This window comes from Lepidochelys kempii, chromosome 1 (assembly GCF_965140265.1).
Source record: "Lepidochelys kempii isolate rLepKem1 chromosome 1, rLepKem1.hap2, whole genome shotgun sequence".
Lineage (NCBI taxonomy): Eukaryota > Metazoa > Chordata > Testudines > Cheloniidae > Lepidochelys > Lepidochelys kempii.
The window spans coordinates 157148163-157168048 of record NC_133256.1 but is presented as its reverse complement, the minus strand read 5'-3'; the positions used below and the strand labels follow the sequence as shown (position 1 = coordinate 157168048).

The following is a 19886-nucleotide window of genomic DNA, read 5'->3' as shown; positions in this document are numbered from 1 at the left end:
ATGAGAGCTCTGCCACTTCTTTTTCCTGCCTGGAACCCGTACAGCACTGTTTTCCCAGGAAAGTTCCTGTTCAGACCTCTTTGGCTCCAACAATTTCTCAAAAATGGATTAACGCTTAGTAATTCATTAACCCTTTATAAACCATTTATGAATGGAATGTTAATATAAAGGATGACCATTAGTCCCCTATCCTTAAAAATGATGTGGTTTCATTTTAAGCCGCCACCTGAAATACACTGTGGTTGTGCATTAGGAAGTAAGGCAGTTTCTGACAAAGATTTGCCTCCAAAGGAGTACAGATTCACAGACTGAATGGCAATGTGAATGCTGGTGAAAGTACAACTTATCACAGCAGCTCAGTGTGAGTGGGAGCCCAAGCTGGTGGGTCAGAGGGTTCAATGGCACCCCAGATCCAGGTGGCACCCCAGCGGGAACCTGACAGATTATCCTCTCGGATATTTTGAGTCAGGCACACATAGTCCACTAAACATGAGAATGGATTAGGACTAGTACAGGGAGCCAATTAAGGATGATACACACTGGGGAGCGTGTGATACTGTGAGTGTGTATAAGAGAGAAAGATAAGAAAATAAAGGAAGAGCCCATAAAGTTCTGTCAAAAAAGGATTTGCCAGCATCGCACAAAGTATAGTGCAGGCCGGGGAGAAAACAAGCATCATTCTCCACTTCCATTAGTTTTGTACATTCATGTAATGGGATAGTTATACACATTTCATAGAGGTATGTTACCTTTTTTTAGGTGAGGATAGAAACACCAGGGCACACCGGGGTATTTTGCATCAAAACAACATCCTTTAGATTTGCAATCTTCTACTGAAATGCCTGAATAACCACAGTTCTTTCTTTCCATTGAGTCCATAGCACATTCCTCTGTACCTGTTAAAGACAAGTCCAAGATTTTGTGTATTTTCCTGTTTGTGGTTAGTTTTCAGTACTCTGCTCATTCAAATTTTTATCTTCATGGCAGTGTCATTTATCTCCTATGCTTTCAGAAGTTAAAATTTATCGCTCTTTCAATCTGGAATCCCCTCTATTTAAACACCCCTAACAGTAGAAAAACTGGGAAATTGTGAAATGAAATCTCAATTCTTACAAGTAAAAGCTGATGAACTATTACATTGTAGAGTGAGATTTTGAAGAGGCACTTAAAGAGTTGGGTGCCCAGCTCTGATTACTTTAGTGCATAGGAATGTCACCGCAGTCAGTAGAGGTGAGAGTTGTAATCATGCTCTCCTCCATTCCAGTCTAATCCGCCTTCTCCTAAACTGCCAGTACTGAGCTCGCCCCTTCCACTCCCATAGCATTGCTGTGACTGGGCTCGGCAGCGGAGCACACACGGCCTAATTCAGCAGAAATGTGAAACAGCATCCCAAATCCAGCCCGCATGAGAGCTCTGCTGCTTCTTTTTCCTGCCTGGAACCCGTACAGCACTGTTTTCCCAGGAAAGTTCCTGTTCAGAGTAGTTTACCTGGTCACACAGCTCACACTAAGGGTGTCAAGGTTCCTTCCCCACTCTGAACTCTGGGTACAGATGAGGAGAACTGCATGAAAGACCCCCTAAGCTTATTCTTACCAGCTTAGGTTAAAAACTTCCCCAAGGTACACACTTTCCCTTGTCCTTGAACCCTATGCTGCCTCCACCAAGCGTGTTAAACAAAGAACAGGGTAAGAGCCGACTTGGAGACGTCTTCCCACAAAATATCCCCCCAAGCCCTATACCACCTTTCCTGGGGAAGGCTTGATGAAAATCCTCACCAATTTGTACAGGTGAACACAGACCCAAACCTTTGGATCTTAAGAACAATGAAAAATCATTCAGGTTCTTAAAAGAAGAATTTTAATTAAAGAAAAGATAAAAATCACCTCTGTAAAATCAGGATGGTAAATACCTTACAGGGTAATCAGATTCAAAACATAGAGAATCCCTCTAGGCAAAACCTTAAGTTACAAAAAGACAAAAAAACAGGACTATACATTCCATTCAGCACCGAGTATTTTACCAACCATTAAACAAAAGGAAATCTAATGCATTTCTAGCTAGATGACTTACTAACTTAACAGAGTTTCTGAGACTGCATTCCTGATCTGTTCCCGGCAAAAGCACCACACAGACAGACAGACCCTTTGTTTCCCCACCTCCAGCTTTGAAAGTATCTTGTCTCCTCATTGGTCATTTTGGTCAGGTGCCAGGGAGGTTATCTTAGCTTCTTAACCCTTTACAGGTGAAAGGGTTTTGCCTCTGGCCAGGAGGGATTTTATAGCACTGAATACACAAAGGTGGTTACCCTTCCCTTTATTTTTATGACAAAGGGTAAGTCTGGTATTCTTGAAGAGAAATACTGGGAGTCATCTTTCTCAATATTGAAATCCCGTTGGCTAACATAAGACATAGGATTTCCACACACTGTTGGTTAAAGAAGGAAGCTAAGTGTTGTTTATAAAGTTATGCTCGTCTGGGGATAGTCACTGCAAGGGAAGGCGGTGCTAAGAGTGAGTTTTTCTGTACTATGTGTGTTGAATTGCCCTGTCTGGACTCCTGGATATTTATTATTCTGGTCTTATTTGATATTCAGTTTTCATTTATGCATGGCATATAAAGTGTTAATAAATTAATACTAACTATTATGTGCATGTTAGAAATGGGATTAGCGTTATGGATGGTTATAAACACATCAATAGAAGTTGTTATTAGACAAGGCTATGAATAAACTAATGACCTGTTTGTCTCCAACAATTTCTAAAAATGGATTAACTATGTATGAATGGAATGTTAATATAAAGGATGGCCATTAGTCCCCTATCCTTAAAAATTATGTAGTTTCAATTTAAATGGCCACCTGAAATACGCTGTGGTCATCAAAATCCAGAGAATAAATTTGAAGTCTGTTCTGCATTAGGAACTAAGACAAAGATTTGCCTTCACAGATGTACAGATTCACAGACTGAATGGCCGAAAGGTACCATTAAAATCCTCTGCGTAACATAGCCCTAGAATTTCACCTATTACTCCCTTCATCAAAGCCCAGTAACGAGCAGCACTTAGACAGCTATGCTTGATTTAAAAGACTGCAAGTGATACAAAATTTACTGCATCCCTTGGTAAATCTTACAGTGGTTAATTACCCTCACTCTTCAGAATTCACACCTTATTTCCAGTTTGAATTTTTCAAGCTTCATTTCCATCCACTAGATCTTTGTATGTCTTTGTCTGCCAGATTAGAGAGATCGCTGGTACCATTTTTGAGGAGATGCAGAGTGTAACTCTTGGAGGGTGACCTCCTGGGTTTCCTGGCCTGAAATGGGAAACTACATTTTGGGAGAGAGGTCTACTGAGAAGGGACAGAGGCTGCCCATTTAATAACCATTTCCTGACAATGCTTCTAATTACTGTGCATGAGACGGTTTCTACTTCAGGAAAGGTTTGATCATTTCTTAGAACTTCCATTGGTGAAGCTACAAATTCTATGGTTGCCTATCTGGCAGCCAGTATCTCTGAGAGAGAGCAAAAGTCTGATGTAGGGGGAGAACACTGGAAACCAAGACATATTTCCCATAGATACATTACCTTGCTTTGAGTAGGGAATGAGCCATGATCATATGAAGTCAATAGAAGTTTTGTATTGGCTCATACATCATCACCTTGGGATGAAATGTTAATTGTACTTACTTGGTATTTCACCTCCTTCAATCAGGATTCTGCATTCCAATAGCAGGACCACCGCCAGTAACCAAACCCCCTTCTCTTCCATTTCACTTTGTAATCTTCAGCCTTCAGATTCTTCTGAAAAATTTGAATGTAGTTTGAAAATCTTTCACATCTAAAGGGGCTCATTTCATATCCTCAGGTATATCTATGAATCAAAAAGCTCATTGAAGTCAATGGAACGACTCCTACTGACTTCAGTGATCTTTGGATCAGTTTGTATGGGCTCTATCCATTAAAGCCAACGGAAATCTTTCCATTGATTTGACTAGGACTTGTATCAGTTTCTAGATTTTGATTACATTTTCCAGACAATGATCCATCTACTGCATGTATATCTTTTTGCTCCATCTACACTGCAAAAATATCCATGTTTAAGCAAGGTTGTGTAATAAACATGGTTGTGACTAAGCTGTCTTATAATGTGTAGTTTCTTCTCTGTGTGGACATTTAAAACATATTTTTATAACTTTGCTAGAGAGAAAACCATGTTTTAATCCTAGTAGATACATATGATCTGATTTTTTTCCTCAAATCAATTATACACCAGTGTAACCTTGTTGGCTTCCGCAGCGTTACCCCTGAGATACATGGGGTTGTCTACACTTACACGGCTGCAGCAGGGAGCATGGAAGCCTTGAGGCCCCAGAATCTGGGACAGTCCACATGGCAGGGTTTCTCTGGAACCACAAACCCTGGAAACTCTACAGTCCCCAGTCTCAAGTCATTCCACATAGTGGGGTTGCCCCAGAGCTATGGAGGCAGGAAACCCTGCTGTAACTGCTTCCAAGGCAGTCCATGTGGCAGAGGTGCCCCACAGCCATGAATCCTGGGAGCCCAGATTCCCCAGCAGCCCAGCCTGTGTTTCGTCAGGAGTTTGTTCAAACTGATATGTTTTCACAAACGTTGTTTCAACAAATTGGCATTTTCCTAGTAAAATCTGTTTCCCTGGAAAATTCCTGACCAGCTCTAGTCCAAACAAATTACAGCTACTGGTTCTCCTTTATCCATTAATTTGTTAACACCCTAAAAAGAATTCTAATAGGTAAGCCAGACAATTTTCCTTTACAGAAACGCTGCTGGTCCTCTCTTTATGCTATCATTAGAGCCCTACCAAATTCATGTCCATGAAAAACGTGTCACGGACTGTGAAATCTGGTCATTTGTGTGCTTTTACCCTATACTATACAATTTCATGGGGAAGACCAGCGTTTCTGAAATTGGGGGTCCTGACCCAAAAGGGAGTTGCAGGGGGGTTGCAAAGATATTGTGTGTGTGTGTGGGGGGGGTCACAGTATTGCTATCCTTACTTCTGTGCTGCCTTCAGAGCTGGGCAGCCAGAGAGCGGCGGCTGTTGGCTGGGCTCTCAGCTCGGAAGGCAGTGCCCCAGCGGCAGCAGCATGGAAGGAAGGGTGGTGATACCATACCATGCCATCCTTACTTCTGCGCCGCTGCCTTCAGAGCTGGGTGGCGAGAGGGTGGCGGCTGCTGGCTGAGGGCTGAGAGTGGCTCTGCAGGCAGCAGTGTAGAAGTAAAGGTGGCGATACCATACCAGGCCATCCTTACTTCTGCAATGCTGCTGGAGGTGGCTCTGCCTTTAGAGCTGGGCTCCCGGCCAGCAGCCGCCGCTCTCCAGCTGCCCAGCTCTGAAGGCAGAGCCACCAGCAGCAGCGCAGAAGTAAGGGTAGCAGCACCGCATCCTCCCCTACAATAACCTTGCGACCCACACACAACTCCTTTTTGGGTCAGGATCCCTATAATTACACCACTGTGAAATTTCAGATTTAAATAGCTGAAATAATGAAATTTGCAATTTTCAAAATCCTATGACCGAGCAATTGACCAAAATGGACCGTGAATTTGGTAGGGCCCTAGCTATCATGTAAGTGTTTTATAATTCTCTATTTTTTCACTAAATGTACCTGGTCCTGAAGTAAGGCTCCCTGATCTGTAGTTCCCAGGCTCACCCTAAGCACCTGTTTGAAAATAGCAACAACATTGGCTACCTTCCAGTCGACTAACAGAGTAATTCATTTTCATTATCTATTACAGATTTTTGTTAGCAGCTCAGCCAAGTCACCAACCAGTCAAGATGACTTCTTGCTCTTTTATTTTATCCATTTGTTCCAGCATGTCTTACGTTGACACCTCACACTCTAGCACTGCCGCATCTTTATTACCACCTCTATAAAGTATCTCAGGGGTAGGTATCTGCCCATCATCCCCTTTTAGAAAGGCTGAGGTGTATTTTTTTAGTAACGTCTCTGCAGTGTCCTTTTCCTCCCTAGTAGTTTAATAAACCCTGAAAGGCTTCTTGCTTCTGATATTCTTCGAGAATTTCTTGGTTTTTGTCTTTATCTTTGGCTATTTGCTTCTCAAATTCCATCTTGGCCCTTCTGATGTACTATCTGCTTTCCAAAGATACTAATCACCCACTGTTCTCACTGAAGCAAATAAGAACTGTGGGTTCACAGCACCTTTGGAAAAAATCAGGCCACGTTTTTTTCCCTCGGCTCCGAATAACAATCAGTCTCTGGGATGAAATGCAACAATCACAGTTTACAATATAATCAATACAATTATTTAGTTAAAAGCACTGAAGAAAAATTAGAAAGGAAATACATATCTGTGGCTTGAGGTATTTGCTGAGTGAGCACCAAGCGTTTCGTTCTCCCTATTTATACTTCTACCTGCCATAGTAATAACCAATCAACTGCGCTAAAATAGTTCCACTTGGTAGATTTAGTCACTGTGTGGTCAGCTGGTTAAAATTTAGCATGTGATTGCTTTCCAAATAATCTTTGACAAGGATATGAACAGGATATAAAATAGTTAGCAGCTGGCTCCTTATTTTATACTGACACGCCCATCAACATGTGTTTCTAAAATGTCCCATGAGGTCTGTTGTGAGTCAAAAAGTTTAACTTAGAATCTATTGGATTCTACCTCCCAGAACATGCCTAACACGAGATCTGTTTATTTAGGGCCTATCCTAGATACATACAGGTGAATCTGCTGCAAGAGACAGAGCTAACACATGAAGGGGAGGTCACGTGGGGTCACATGCCCCTGCCCCCAATTTTTGTCCGGGTTTGCTGGCCCCGCTTGTCACATGGTGAGGTCGGGCCTCCTTCCCGCATGTTAGCTGCTGGATCCAGCAAGCTGGGATCTGTGGCCATACAGAGAGGCAGGGCCAAGCAGCTGGTAGGTGCAGGGTGACCCGCTGCTTTTGCTGCTGCCTCTCCCACGGAGCTAACACCTGGGACCTGCAGGGAGGGGCTGCTGAGAGTAAGAAGGGCAGGGGCATAGGTGGGGGGGGACATGACTCAAGCTGTTGGAGGGGATGAACCTTTAAAATGTGCCCCCGACCTACTCTCAGCAGCCACTAGTCATTTCTGGTAACGGATCTATCTCTGTGTGGCAGAGTTTCCTCTGAGATCCCAATCTTCAGGTGTACCTGGCTCACAGGCCTAGGGTCAACCTGAAGAGTCCTGAACTCTGACAGCTTATCCATGAGTGTGACAAGGAGGAACAAAGCAGCTGGTTTTAAGAGCATGAAGCACCTGGAAATCATTCCTGAAGTCCAGGACAAAGTGCATGCCTAGAAGAAACAATCTCTTTTCTTAGTTCCAAAACCTCTCTCCGTTTCTTGTGATATGCAGACCCTGGCACCCAGCCTTCTAGTGCCAGGTGAAACTGGCATAGTCTGGCAGTACCAGCATTACCTGTAGAGGCTGGAGGAAGTACTGGACTGAATCTGGTTGCAGTGCTTTCTCCTCTCCAGTAGGTAGCACTATCCCAGCAGAGACAAACAGAACGCTGAAGAAAGAGAGGTGTGTGGGGATTGATTATGGCTGTTGCTGGGACTGTAAACAGCTCCAGAGAAGTACCGCATCCCGGGGTGGTTTGCATACCCTGGTTCAGAGCAGTCCCAAAAGAGATGTGAGACACAAAGAAAGGGTGTAAAGGGCAAGTTTGAACTGACAGAAGGGCCTTCCTTTTGATGCCACAAACAGCTGTGACCCAAAGGACCTTTTCCGTAATGAAAGAGACAAGGTGGGTGAGGTAATATCTTTTATTGGACCAACTTCTGTTGGTGGGAGGTTCAAGCTTTTGAACTACACAGATCTCTGTGTTGCTCGAAAGCTTGTGCCTTCCACCAAGAGAGGTTGGAATGTAGCATCCAAAACAAAACAAAAGTTAAGGAACTGGTCCAAATTGGAGCATTGCATCTTTGGTGATATATAGGAAGTCCTCTAACGTGTAAACAGGTCTGGTATAAACAGTGGTAGGTTTGGGGGTTGTAAAGTGAACTGAACATGCCGTGAGAACTTGCTTCCCAGTAGGATTTGGTAATGTATTAACTCATTCTTTTCTCTACTGTATTGCTTTGTCTTGGACAAAGAATTGGCTAAGCTTGGTTATTTGATCTCTTCAACATTTTTAATATCAAACCACAACTGTAGTCAAGCAACTAGCGATACATTTTAGCAATACAGTGAAATACAAGGGGGCTGTAGATTAAACCCCTTGTCAGAAGGGAGCAGGACAAGGGTCCCTGCCCAGAAGGAGGTGACAGCTAGAGGTCCCTTCAGTAGACCACAGAGGAGGTTAAAGGTTCAGTTACCCTGAAACTGTGACACACTCTAACTCTGATTTCCATCTCCTGTGTTCTTCTGTACAGAGGCAATTTGGTTAAATTATATTCCTTATGTGCTGTGTAAATAGGGTTGAGTGAAGAAATCAAACTGACAACACACAGACCAAGCACTGTACATGACAGGTACCTCAAGTATAGGGAAAGCTGATGAAACAGGGGACTAGATGACTAGATGTATGGAAAACCTTCCATATGAGGAGAAATTAAGACAACTGGGACTGTTCCGTTTAGAGACAGTCAAGGGCCAGGGATGTGATAGAGGGCTATAAAATCATGAATGGTGTGAAGAAAGTGAATGTGGAAGTGTTATTTACCCCTGCACATAACACAAGTACCGGGGTCACCCAATCAAATTATTCAGTAGCAGGTTTAAAACAAACAAAAGGAAGTACATCTTCACATAACTCACAGTGAACCTATGGAACTCATTGCGAGGGGATATTGTGAAGGTCAAAAGCAAAACTGTTTTTAAAAAAGAATTAGATAAATTCATGGAGGATAGGTCCATCAATAGCTATTAGCCAAGATGGTCAGAGATGCAATCCCAGGTGTCCCTGAGTCTCTGACTGCTAGAAGCTGGGACTGGATGACAGGGGATGGATCACTGGATAATTGCCCTGTTCTGTTCATTCCCTCTGAAGCACCTGGCACGAGCTGCTATAGGAAGACAGGATACTGGGCTAGATGGACCACTGGCATCAAAGGCAGAAGTTAGAGAAGGCCTTCTGCTGTTCTAACTTCCCCTGGTGTGAGCAGTCAGGGATCAGGGAGTGGCAGCCAGCTTTCTGAGGCCACCACTCCCCATTATGCAGCACAGACAAACTGGAGACTCAGGGTCATAATTTTGAAAGGAAGAGGAAATGTTAGAAATATTAAAAACAAACTGGTATGCGACACACCATTTATATATTTTATTTGGATTAATTGAAAATGATAAACAGTTGCCCAGTACTAACCTGTGAAGAGGAATTTGTTTAAAAATGAGTGGGTGCCCAACCCCCACCCCGTCCAGTGATTAGCTGTGTCATTGTAAAGTAGTAGAACCAAGACAGGAATGACCAGGAAATCAGAATTATTACAGAGTACAAACCACAAGATTTAAACACATTCCTTAGGCAATGGCTCTCCTGGCAGAGAAGTTACTGGTGTATGTTCCTAGGGTAGATTTTCTTTAACAATCTGAGGGTAGACAAAAAAGGGAAAACCAGTATTTCAGGGTCAGATTTTCCCATCAAGTCTGCAAGTCAGTGAAAAGTCTTTTTTCTGAATCATAAAGTAGCAAAGCTCTGATAAATTTTCCACATCCTCAGATGACTGGAAATAGGAGTTCAGTGGGTCTATGATAGAAAGCGTGTCAAGATTTTCTTTTTCTTTAGTTCGGTCATACCCAGGAGGTGGTGAGTAAGATCAGAGCAGAGGCCCTGATAGTGGAAGTTGCATAAAGGCTGGGATCCCACAACTGGAATCTGCACCAGCTTTTTGTGCCCTTCATGTGGGATTTGTGCTGATGGCTACTGGATGACAGAGGATCCTAGCTGTAGAAGGTCAATAGCAGAACAATAGTACTGTATACTAATATAATAGTACTGTATAATAGTACTAAGTATCAGAGGGGTGGCCGTGTTAGTCTGGATCTGTAAAAGCGGTAAACAGTCCTGTGGCACCTTATAGACACCTTATAGCAGCTATAAATATGCAAACAAAAATCAGGCTAGGGATAACGAGGTTAGTTCAATCAGGGAGGATGAGGCCCTCTTCTAGCAGTTGAGGTGTGAAAGCCAAGGGAGGAGAAACTGCTTTTGTAGTTGGCTAGCCATTCACAGTCTTTGTTTAATCCTGAGCTGATGGAGTCAAATTTGCAAATGCTCAGGATTAAACAAAGACTGTGAATGGCTAAAAACTGTATTCAAAAATAAAACAGTGTAAAACTGTAGAGCCTACAGGTCCACTCAGGCCTACTTCTTGGTCAGCCAATCACTCAGACAAACAGGGTTGGTTACAATTTTCAGGAGATAATGCTTCCTGCTTCTTGTTTACAATGTCACCCAAATGTCAGGATATGCATTTGCATGGCACTGTTATAGCTGGCGTTGCAAGATATTTATGTGCCAGATGTGCTAAAGATTCATATGTCCCTTCATGCTTCGGCCACCATTCCAGAGGGCACGCGTCCATGCTGATGATGGGTTCTGCTTGATAACAATCCAAAGCAGTGTGGACCAACGCATGTTCATTTTCACCATCTGAGTCAGATGCCACCAGCAGAAGGTTGATTTTCTTTTTTGGTGTTTTGGGTTCTATAGTTTCTGCATCAGCATGTTGCTCTTTTAAGACTTCTGAAAGCATGCTCCACACCTCGTCCCTCTCAGATTTTGGACAGCATTTCAGATTCTTAAACCTTGGGTCAAGTGCTGTAGCTATCTTTAGAAATCTCACATCGGTACCTTCTTTGAGTTTTGTCAAATCTGCTGTGAAAGTGTTCTTAAAATGAACATGTGCTGGGTCATCATCTGAGACTGCTATAACATGAAATATATGCAGAATGTGAGTAAAACAGAGCAGGAGACATACAATTCTCCCCCAAGGACTACAGTCACAAATTTAATTGACAAATTATTTTTTTAACGAGCATCATCAGCATGGAAGCATGTCCTCTGGAATGTGAATGCTTGTTCTCACTTTCAGGTGACATTGTAAATAAGAAGCAGGAAGAAGTAGCCCCTGTCAATGTAAACAAACTTGTTTGTCTTTAGCAATTGGCAAGAATAAGAAGTAGAACTGAGTGGACTTATAGGCTCTAAAGTTTTACACTGTTTTGTTTATGAGTGTAGCTATGTAACCAAAAAAAATTACACTTTTAAGAGATTGCACTTCAGTACTTGTATTAGGTGAACTGAATTATACTATTTCTTTTATCATTTTTACAGTACATATATTTGTAAACAAAAATAATAATATAAAGTGAGCACTGTGCACTTTGTATTCTGTGTTGTAATTGAAATCAATATTGAAAATGTAGAAAATCATCAACAAATATTTAATAAATTTCAATTGGTATTCTATTGCTATAAGTGTGATTAATTTTTTGAGTTAATCGCGTGAGTTAACGCCGATTAATTGACAGCCCTACTTTTAACCATCTTAATTTAAATGAAACAAGCACAGAAACAGTTTCCTTACCCAGTGACGGATTAGCCACTGGGCCAACGGGGCCTGTGCCCAGGGGCCCCGGCCAATTGGGGGTCCCTGGAAAAATAGGTGCCCCCGCGCCCTGACCCGCTCCACCCACTCGCACGGTGCTACTGCCAGTTTGTACTGAGGTTTTCAAAATCATCGTTGGGAATGCTTTCACGAGGCTCTGCACCTGGGCCCTTTGTTAGGGACAAAGTTGTTCCGTTACCTGTATAGCCTCTGGGGACAGGGTGTAAGGCACTTGGGGCCCCAGTTCTGGTTCGGGGGGGTACAGGGCGATGAATAGGCTTTCTTGTTCTTTCCACGCCTTCAGCAGGTAGATCTGATAGATCTGCGTGGGTTTCTGTTAATCGGGCTGTCTAACCTCATCATGACTGGCCTGACTGTGCTATTTTTTAGGGCCACTTGGTCAATAGTTTAGACTCCATATTTGGGAGTAGAAGGAGGACGCGATCACCTGGCCTGAAAGTGCATACCTGTGCCCCGTTATTATAGGATGTTCCTGTGTCTGTTGGGTAGTGAGGAGGTTTTCTTTAGCCAAAGCTCCCACAATCTCAAGTCTCCCCCAAGTCTCAACACATACTGTAGGACATTCTGAGGTCTAAGAGTTTGTCCTTCCCACATCTACCAGAGCAGGTTGAGGATTCCCCAGGGCCGTCTCCCATACAAGAGCTGGAGACAACTCAGTAGAGGATTGTGGGACTTCCCAAACGGCAAACAGGAGGGGGACGGGGATCAGCTGGTCCCAATGACACAAGTCTTCTGGCATAAACCTTTTCAGCATCTGCTTCAGGGTTTGGTTCAACCAGGCCATCCGTCTGCAGGTGATAAACTGAGGTGCAGAGGTTCTTTATTTTCAGACCATCACAAACTTATTTCATCTAGCAGGATGTGAAGTTCATGCCTTGGTTGGTGAGAATCTCTTTGGGAACCCCTACTTGAGCAAAGACGTTCAACAGTTCTGTGGCAATAGTCTTTGCATTGGTGTAACGTGGTGGGATTGCCTCAGGATAGCGAATTGACTATCACCAGTAGTGTTCGTATCCATCTGCACTTTTTTCCAGAGGGCCGACAAGGTCAATACCAATTTGTTCTAAGGGGACAGCAATGACCGGGAGAGGGGAGTGGGGTTTTCACCCCTTCTTTTGACCCATCTAGCTGACATTCAGGGCAGAAGTTGCAGAAATGTTTAACTTCTTGATGTACGCCAGGCCAGAAGAAGTAGTCTAAGATCTGGGCCAGAGTTTTCTCCTGTCCAAGATGGCCTGCGGAGGGGATAGCATGGGCCAGTCACATGACTTCTCATCAAAGTGGCTGAGGAACAATGAGTTGTGATCCAGTTTCCCACATCCGATGGTCTTTTTTCAGCCAATATAGTCATTCCTCCTGGAGTTCAAAGTGGAGGTACTGTGCAGCCCAGTGGGGATCTACGACCTCACTGCTAACCACTGGCAGTTGTTCATATGCACTACTCAAGGTCTCATCCTCCCTCTGGTCCTTCATGAAGTCCGCCTCTCGGGTCAGTAAGTCCCCTTCTTGGCGTGGGGTTTGTAACGACTCCTCATTAGGAGGATCTTCCAGCAGCACTTCCTCTTAGCTAGAACCCCCCATTTCTGGGGTCCTGCTCCTTGCCTACTCCAACCAGTGTCATGGGCTGGGGATCCCTGACTGCCCTGGTTCCCTCGAGCACTTCCTCCAGGAGCAGGTCTACATCCCCTCAATATGTCAGAGAAGTGCTCCCAAACCCAACCCAAGATAACGGGGTAGGCTAGGGTTGGGGCTAGCCCTACTATGAGGATCTTTATGTTCTCCCCTATGGTGACCTCTACCAGGGAACATTCCAGAGAAACTGAGATGAAGCCCAGGGGGTTCTAAAGTGATTCAATAACATTCATTAGAAATTACTCTAAAAATCTGTACCATTTAACAGAGGAAGCTATATCTGCTATAGGGTTTGTTAGAGAACAATATCCCTGCCCTAGAATTCTATAGTTTGGTTACCATTTTCTACCAAATTCAAGACTTTTCCATAAGGGATGGCTTGAAGTTCAAGTGAATATGAACATGAAACTAACAAATTTGGATTTGACTCCCGAAGAGGAGAAAATTTAAGTTGCACACTCTGAGATAAATGGCTGTTTGATCTAGAGTTCAAATCATGGATGGTTTGGTGGGTGATTGTGGGATAGCTAGTGGCTGGTATGTCTCCTAGGGTTTTCTATTTTTTAAAAAAAGTGTGGCTTCTTTCAGAAATCCAAATGAAATCAGATAACAGCAACTAAATGCATGAAACACTCATGTTACTAAGTCTTTATTAAGTATTTCATTGTAAAGGACAAACTAACAACATCTAAAGTTCTGCTTAATGTGCCCTTCTCCATCACAATTTTTTTTTCAATTGATGGCAGCAAGCAGCTTTCAAGCAAAGAGGAGGTGCTGGCTCCAAAATTAGGAAGAAATTCCACTGTGGTGTCCCACAGTGTGAGAGGATTGTGGGAAATGTGTCTGCTCCCCATTCTGCTAATATGGAAAAGCTAATGAACAGCAAGCCTTTATTCAATTGCAAGTGAATTATCAAATAAAATAAATGTACAGTGTACATTTTCATAATGTACGTTTCCTTGAATAGTAAAAGATTGTATATGTGAAGGACACATACACTGATTTTAATGGCAATGCAGATGAAATTGCAAAGAATTCTGTAGCAATGATAAATTGCTGCAAAGATTCATTCAAAACTGGCAGAGATCTTTTCACTAGGCAATGCAACAGCATATACTGCTGACAATGCCTCAAAGAGCTATTGAAAGCATCATTCCATCTTCACCGTTGTGATACTACTCAGTTTAACCTTTGCAAACTAATTGCAGTAGACATGTATTGAACATGTCTTGCTTCTGATGATGAAGTCGGTCTGATAAAAAAAAAATCCTAATTTAAATTTTTGTAAACGAATATTTTCATTGACATTTTGAATGTCAGACGCAAAAGGTTTCCCCTGCTTTTTAGTTAGTTCTACATTGAACGTTTAATAATCAAATGTTTTGACAAGTTCACTACTCCGCAAAGGATTTTCAGAAACTGAACACAGAAATACAGTAGCCTACTGCATCACATGCTGAGGAGCAGATCCTTGTGAATCAATAGCAATTAATGGCAGCTGAATGTACCTCGTAGTATACGTAATTTTTATTTCTTTGGACCAGAGCCTGCCTATTTATTTATTTAATTAGAGATATATTTTTATCGATAATGTCAATTTAATGTGAATTTGATTAAGAAATTTAAATTTAGTACATTAATACCTTGACCAGTCCATCCCAGCTTCTTCTTGAGAGTTGGCTACCCTAATATAGGCATAAAAGTGATCTGATTTTCCAAGTGAAGAGTACTAACTGCTGACTTAAGTGGGAGCTGAAAACTCAGTCCACTTAGTTATGTACCAAAGTTTGAAAAATTTAACCTAGGGGACTGTGTTGAAACATATATTACCACTTGAATTGATTCAGCTTGTACTTAGAAGTTGAGGGAGTAGCAATATAGGTCAAATGTTGACTTACACAGCCATCTACTGTGGGTTTAAGATTTAGTCGTCTGTGTTTCTATTTTATTTTGTTTGTGTTAGTAACCACTGTTGCTGCGGGTAAGGTTCTCTAGATAAATTATTCATGGCAGTCGCATTGGTTAACAAAAAGTGAATTGGCTTCACCTGGGAATAACTGCTTCACTTCTTAACCTTCTTTTGAAAAAGATTGAAAGTTTCAGTATCCTAACAATCTGAGGCCTGTTACGTGCAAAAGGAATAGATATTTCAAAACCAGCTTTGTGAAAAGTGCTAAACACAGCTAAATTAGGTCATAAAGCTTATTAGAAAGTTCTGAGAACCACAGTAGCAGTGCAATGTAATATATGGCAGTGGTAAATTTACAGCTCCTTGCTCTATCCTTCACACAAAGATAAATACTCTCTCTGGATGTGACATTGAAAGCTGAGTTGCCCTAGTGTTGCTTCTGCCAGTACTGCCTGTTTATCGCTATGTAATTCCTATCAACTTGCCAAGAGAATTTAGGGATAAAATCCCACCCAGATCTTTGAAAATTTAGCAGTAAGACTGCCTTCCTCTTCCCTCCCTCCCTCACGCAGTGGCAGATTAATGCATGGGGCCATGCCCAGAGACCCTGGCCAATTTGGGGGCCCCCCATAAAAATCTCATGGTGCTAAGCCAGAATGATTTAGCTGCTGCGGCCTCTGCTCTGCTGGCCGTGCTTGGGGCAAGACTTCTTGGAGGAGCTGCTGAGGGGATCTGCTGTGAGTGTGGCTGGAGGGAGAAGCAGCAGCTGCCACCTCTTCCTCTCCTGCTTGTTGTTTTCTTCTCTGCTGCCCATGGCTTCTTGCTGCCACTGCTGATGGGGGTCTCCCTGCATCCTTCCTCATGTGGCCGGGCAGCCAGGGTTAGACAGCGATGGAAGATGGGGAACATCATCTCCTGCTGCGTCTCACCCAGCCACAAGCTGGGCAGAAATGCCCACTCCCAGCTGGAGTCCTGCTGCCCTGAGCCTGAGCTGAGCCACGAGGACCTGGGCTGCAATCTGCAGCACATCAGCAACTGGGAGAACACAGACGGTAGGGCAGCGGGGGTGGGGGGGGAGATTGGGGAGCTGGGAAAATCCTCACTACCTCAACCCACAGGGGCAGTCCCCAGGGAAAAGCAACCCCACGAGGAGCCAAGGAGGGGGGAACTCTCCGCTGTCTTGCTCAAGTGGGGGAAACATGGAAACCCCCAATGCCCGCCCCCATGCACACACACCCTGGGAGACCCCCTCGCCTCGTCCTTGCCTCTCAATGTTCAATCAGTGCTCTCCCGCAGGGGTGACCGATTCTCTCCCCTCCTCTTCCAGTTTTCTTTTTCTGTGCCATTTGGTGATTGCAAAATATATGGTGAGACACAGGCTCTGTTTGTTTTTATGCCTCCATTTGGATGCCCCATCCCTGCATCTCACAATGGAGTATTATTTACCCCATCCTATTATGTCATGATTTAGCCCTATTTACAGCCCACCTGCACCACTGAGACCTTTGTGGATCCCACCTCACAGCCTTGGGATCTTAGTGTGGATTCTTGCCATGCACATTGTGATGTGGCATTACTTACCTGCCATTACTTACCTGCCTGCTCAGCTGATATGAGGCCTTCCATAGTATAATTCTCCCGCTTTAGCATTGCTTGGAAGACTATAGTGCTATTTATCCTAGACCGTACTTTTAAGATCTTTGTGTGTATTTCCCCCCTCATCCAGCATGGACTGATGTGATACTGTTTACACTGGTCCAGACTCCACTCACTTAACTATGAATTTCACAAATGAATTGTGGCCCATCCAGATTTACTTTACAAAGATCGTCAGTGGTATCAGCTGTTGTCACGAGCTAGCTGTTGCTATATGAAGGCCAAAGCCACGCCTGGCTGGAGATAAAACATAAAGGACAAACCCAGGTAGTTATAGAAGTAGGAGAAATTTATCTTGTGAGGACCTTCAGTTCCAGTGACTTTTTTTCCCCTCCATTACACTGATGATGAGGCATTGGTAGAATGGAGTGATGAATATTCTCTCTCTTCAGTATTGTTGAAAAAACTATATTCTCATTGGCTTAGTAATGACCGAACATCCTGTTGTTTGCTCTGGTTTACCAGAACCTGGCCTATTCTTAAAAGTGTCATTTAATGTCTACGTATAAGTTAGTTTCTGATTAGCTGAAATAGAGAGTCCTAGAACTTAACTGGTATAATGCCAACTTTCTCCTAGACTGACACGAATTGCCTGTGGCAGAAAGCCAAAAGAGTCACTTTGGCACACATCTTATTCTTTCAAAAAATTTTTCATAGCTTTGTTTTAAATCAGTTCTCACCATTAGCTGAAACTTAAAGTTCTTAATAATGGAATAGTTTTACCTCAGGTTAAGATTATTTCTTTTAGTTAAATTACTTTCTGGAACTGTGACTGTTGTCTTTCAGACATCTTTGGCTCAACAGCAGAAAAATTGGACTGTAACAGGATCAATAGGTGAAAAAAAAGCATAATGGTCAGGTTTAAGAAAATTGGGGGAGATGAAAGAACCACGTGTTGACCTGTGAACGACTGATTCTTGTAACACCAGTGTTGTCCAGATTAGCAGTGAACACCTTTGCGTAATGGTATGGATAATATCTAGCCATCTTCATTTTCTATGTGGGAAAAATTGAGCAGGTAATTTAGGCATAATGAAATGGGATATGATGAGCTTGATTATTATTGCAGTGCATAAGCATTGAATGAAGTCTTTGTATAAATGCATTTTGATATATTCGTGTTTTTAATGGGGTGCAGGGGGCCCAAATGTTCTCTGTGCCCAGGGCCCTAATAAATCTTAATTTGCTTCTTCTGTACATACGCAGTCAGGACTTTGGGGGTCCATAACTTTAGTAGTCCCTCACTTTCCACCAGTAGTCCCACCAACACCAGAGTGTGCAGCTCAGACAACCTCGGGACCCCAGTGAGGTCAGTAGTTTGAGTCTCTGTGAGCTATTTTGTGAGGTTGGAAGAATGACTGCAGGCTCACCCCTCCAACATCTTTCACTGTAGTCCTAAAGTTACCTACGTTCCACACAGATCTGGTATCTAAAAACTGAGGTTATAGAAAGAGCTGTTTGCGTCAAGGAAGCAAAACAGTGTTTTAAGTTTCCTGAATGAATAATATTTTGAGTGTCACTCATTTGGGGAGTCTGTAACATATTGCAGCACCATTTGGCTGTGGCAGGAAGGCCAGATATGAATGTTGGTTGGGAGTAGGGTGACCACCCATCCTGAATTGGGTGGGACAGTCCCAAAATGCAGAGTTCAAGTCCCGGTCCTGGGCCGAATGATTCCAGAACAGTATTTGTCTCGGATTCCCTACAGCGCCACTCTGAGCATGCCTGAGGCTCAGGGCTGGTACCAGCCTATTCCTGGTGGCAGGGGCTAGGTGGGCCTTAGCCCTCGCTCGCCATGGGGCCCTGCTCCTCCTCTCCCACCCAAGGCTCCACCCCCTGGCCAGGCCAGAAGCCGGAGCTGGGCTGTGGTGAAAGCCCCCAGGGAGCCTGGGCCACTGTTGGAAGCCCCAGACTTTCCACCTGCCCTGGGCACTTCACCCCAAGGGGGGGGGCATGGGCCAGGGCCTGCGCTGAGGCCCTCTGCCCCCCTGCCCTGGACAGGTGGAAGGCCTGGGGCTTCCCACAGCAGTCTGGGCTCCTCGGGCAGCTCAGGGAAGAGGAGGAGCGGGGGCTGGGGTCATAGAGCGGGACAGGGCTCCTGCATGCATCCTGCTTTTGTCTTTTGAAAAGGTGGTCACCCTACATGGGGGAAGTGGGCGAAAGCTGAGAAGGGGGCTTAATCCTAACAGCCCCATGGCATCTGGATCACAGTGACATCAGAGCATATGTGCCATAACAGGTCAAGGGACTTTATGCCCCCTTGCACCTGAACCCTGCAAGGACTGACTGCTATCTCTGAGAGGGGGAGAGGAACCTTAGGGCTCCCAAGGCCTCCAGCACCTCATCGGAAAGACAGCCCAGGTGGAGAGGCTTAGCCCCTCCGCACACACATATTTCATCTGAGGGAGTTTTGGGGATAAGCTGTTGTTTAAAGACATCATAAGTAAAGGGTAGTTGGAAGATGGTTTGCATAGAAAGGGAGAAAAAACATGAATAACTACAAAGAAAATAGGCTGCAATCCCAGAGTCAACTGGCTGAGAAACAAGGGAATAAAGGGATCTTGGGAGGGAGGGAGGGGGCTTGACAAATTTGGGGCAGGGGGGAATTATGTTGTTATGGGGGAATTTTTACAAATTTAAATGATCAAACCCTTCAAGTCATTTGTACTGTGAGCCCGTGTAACTGCAAGACATTGTTACTGTTGCCCTCCTATTTCCATGTTCATGTGTTGCATCTCATCTTTACACCGTAAGTTCTCCATGGATGATATATTTGCACAGCACCTAGCACAATGGGGCCCGAGTCTCCACTGTGGCCTTTGGGTGCTACCATTATACACACACAAGCAAATTCTAAGTTCAATGTAAAGTGCCACCACCGCCTCAGAGCAGCTAGAGACTGATCATTCTCCACTCACAGTGAGCTGTACCGTACTCTGCAAGGGATCCAGTCAGGGAGTGTGATACGCAACATAAATACATGTAGTAGAATCAGACCCCAGATATTACAAAACTGCACCTAGTTAAGACTTGTTTACTCCTTTACTATAATTAACTTGCTTCGATGGCCTTGTTTCAAAACCT

The 19886-nt window shown here is 43.8% G+C and overlaps 1 protein-coding gene across 1 annotated transcript in view; it reads right to left on the bottom strand.

The window, feature by feature from the left end:
* TFF2 (trefoil factor 2) overlaps positions 1-3769 on the bottom strand; it is a 74187-nt gene extending 70418 nt beyond the window's left edge. Inside the window, exons 1-2 of the mRNA XM_073328423.1 lie at positions 3688-3769; positions 750-896 (exon numbers count right to left, since the gene is read on the bottom strand). Coding sequence (XP_073184524.1) covers positions 750-896; positions 3688-3769 — 229 coding nt within the window. The remainder of the gene's footprint in view (positions 1-749; positions 897-3687) is intronic.
* Positions 3770-19886: the final 16117 nt, after the last annotated feature.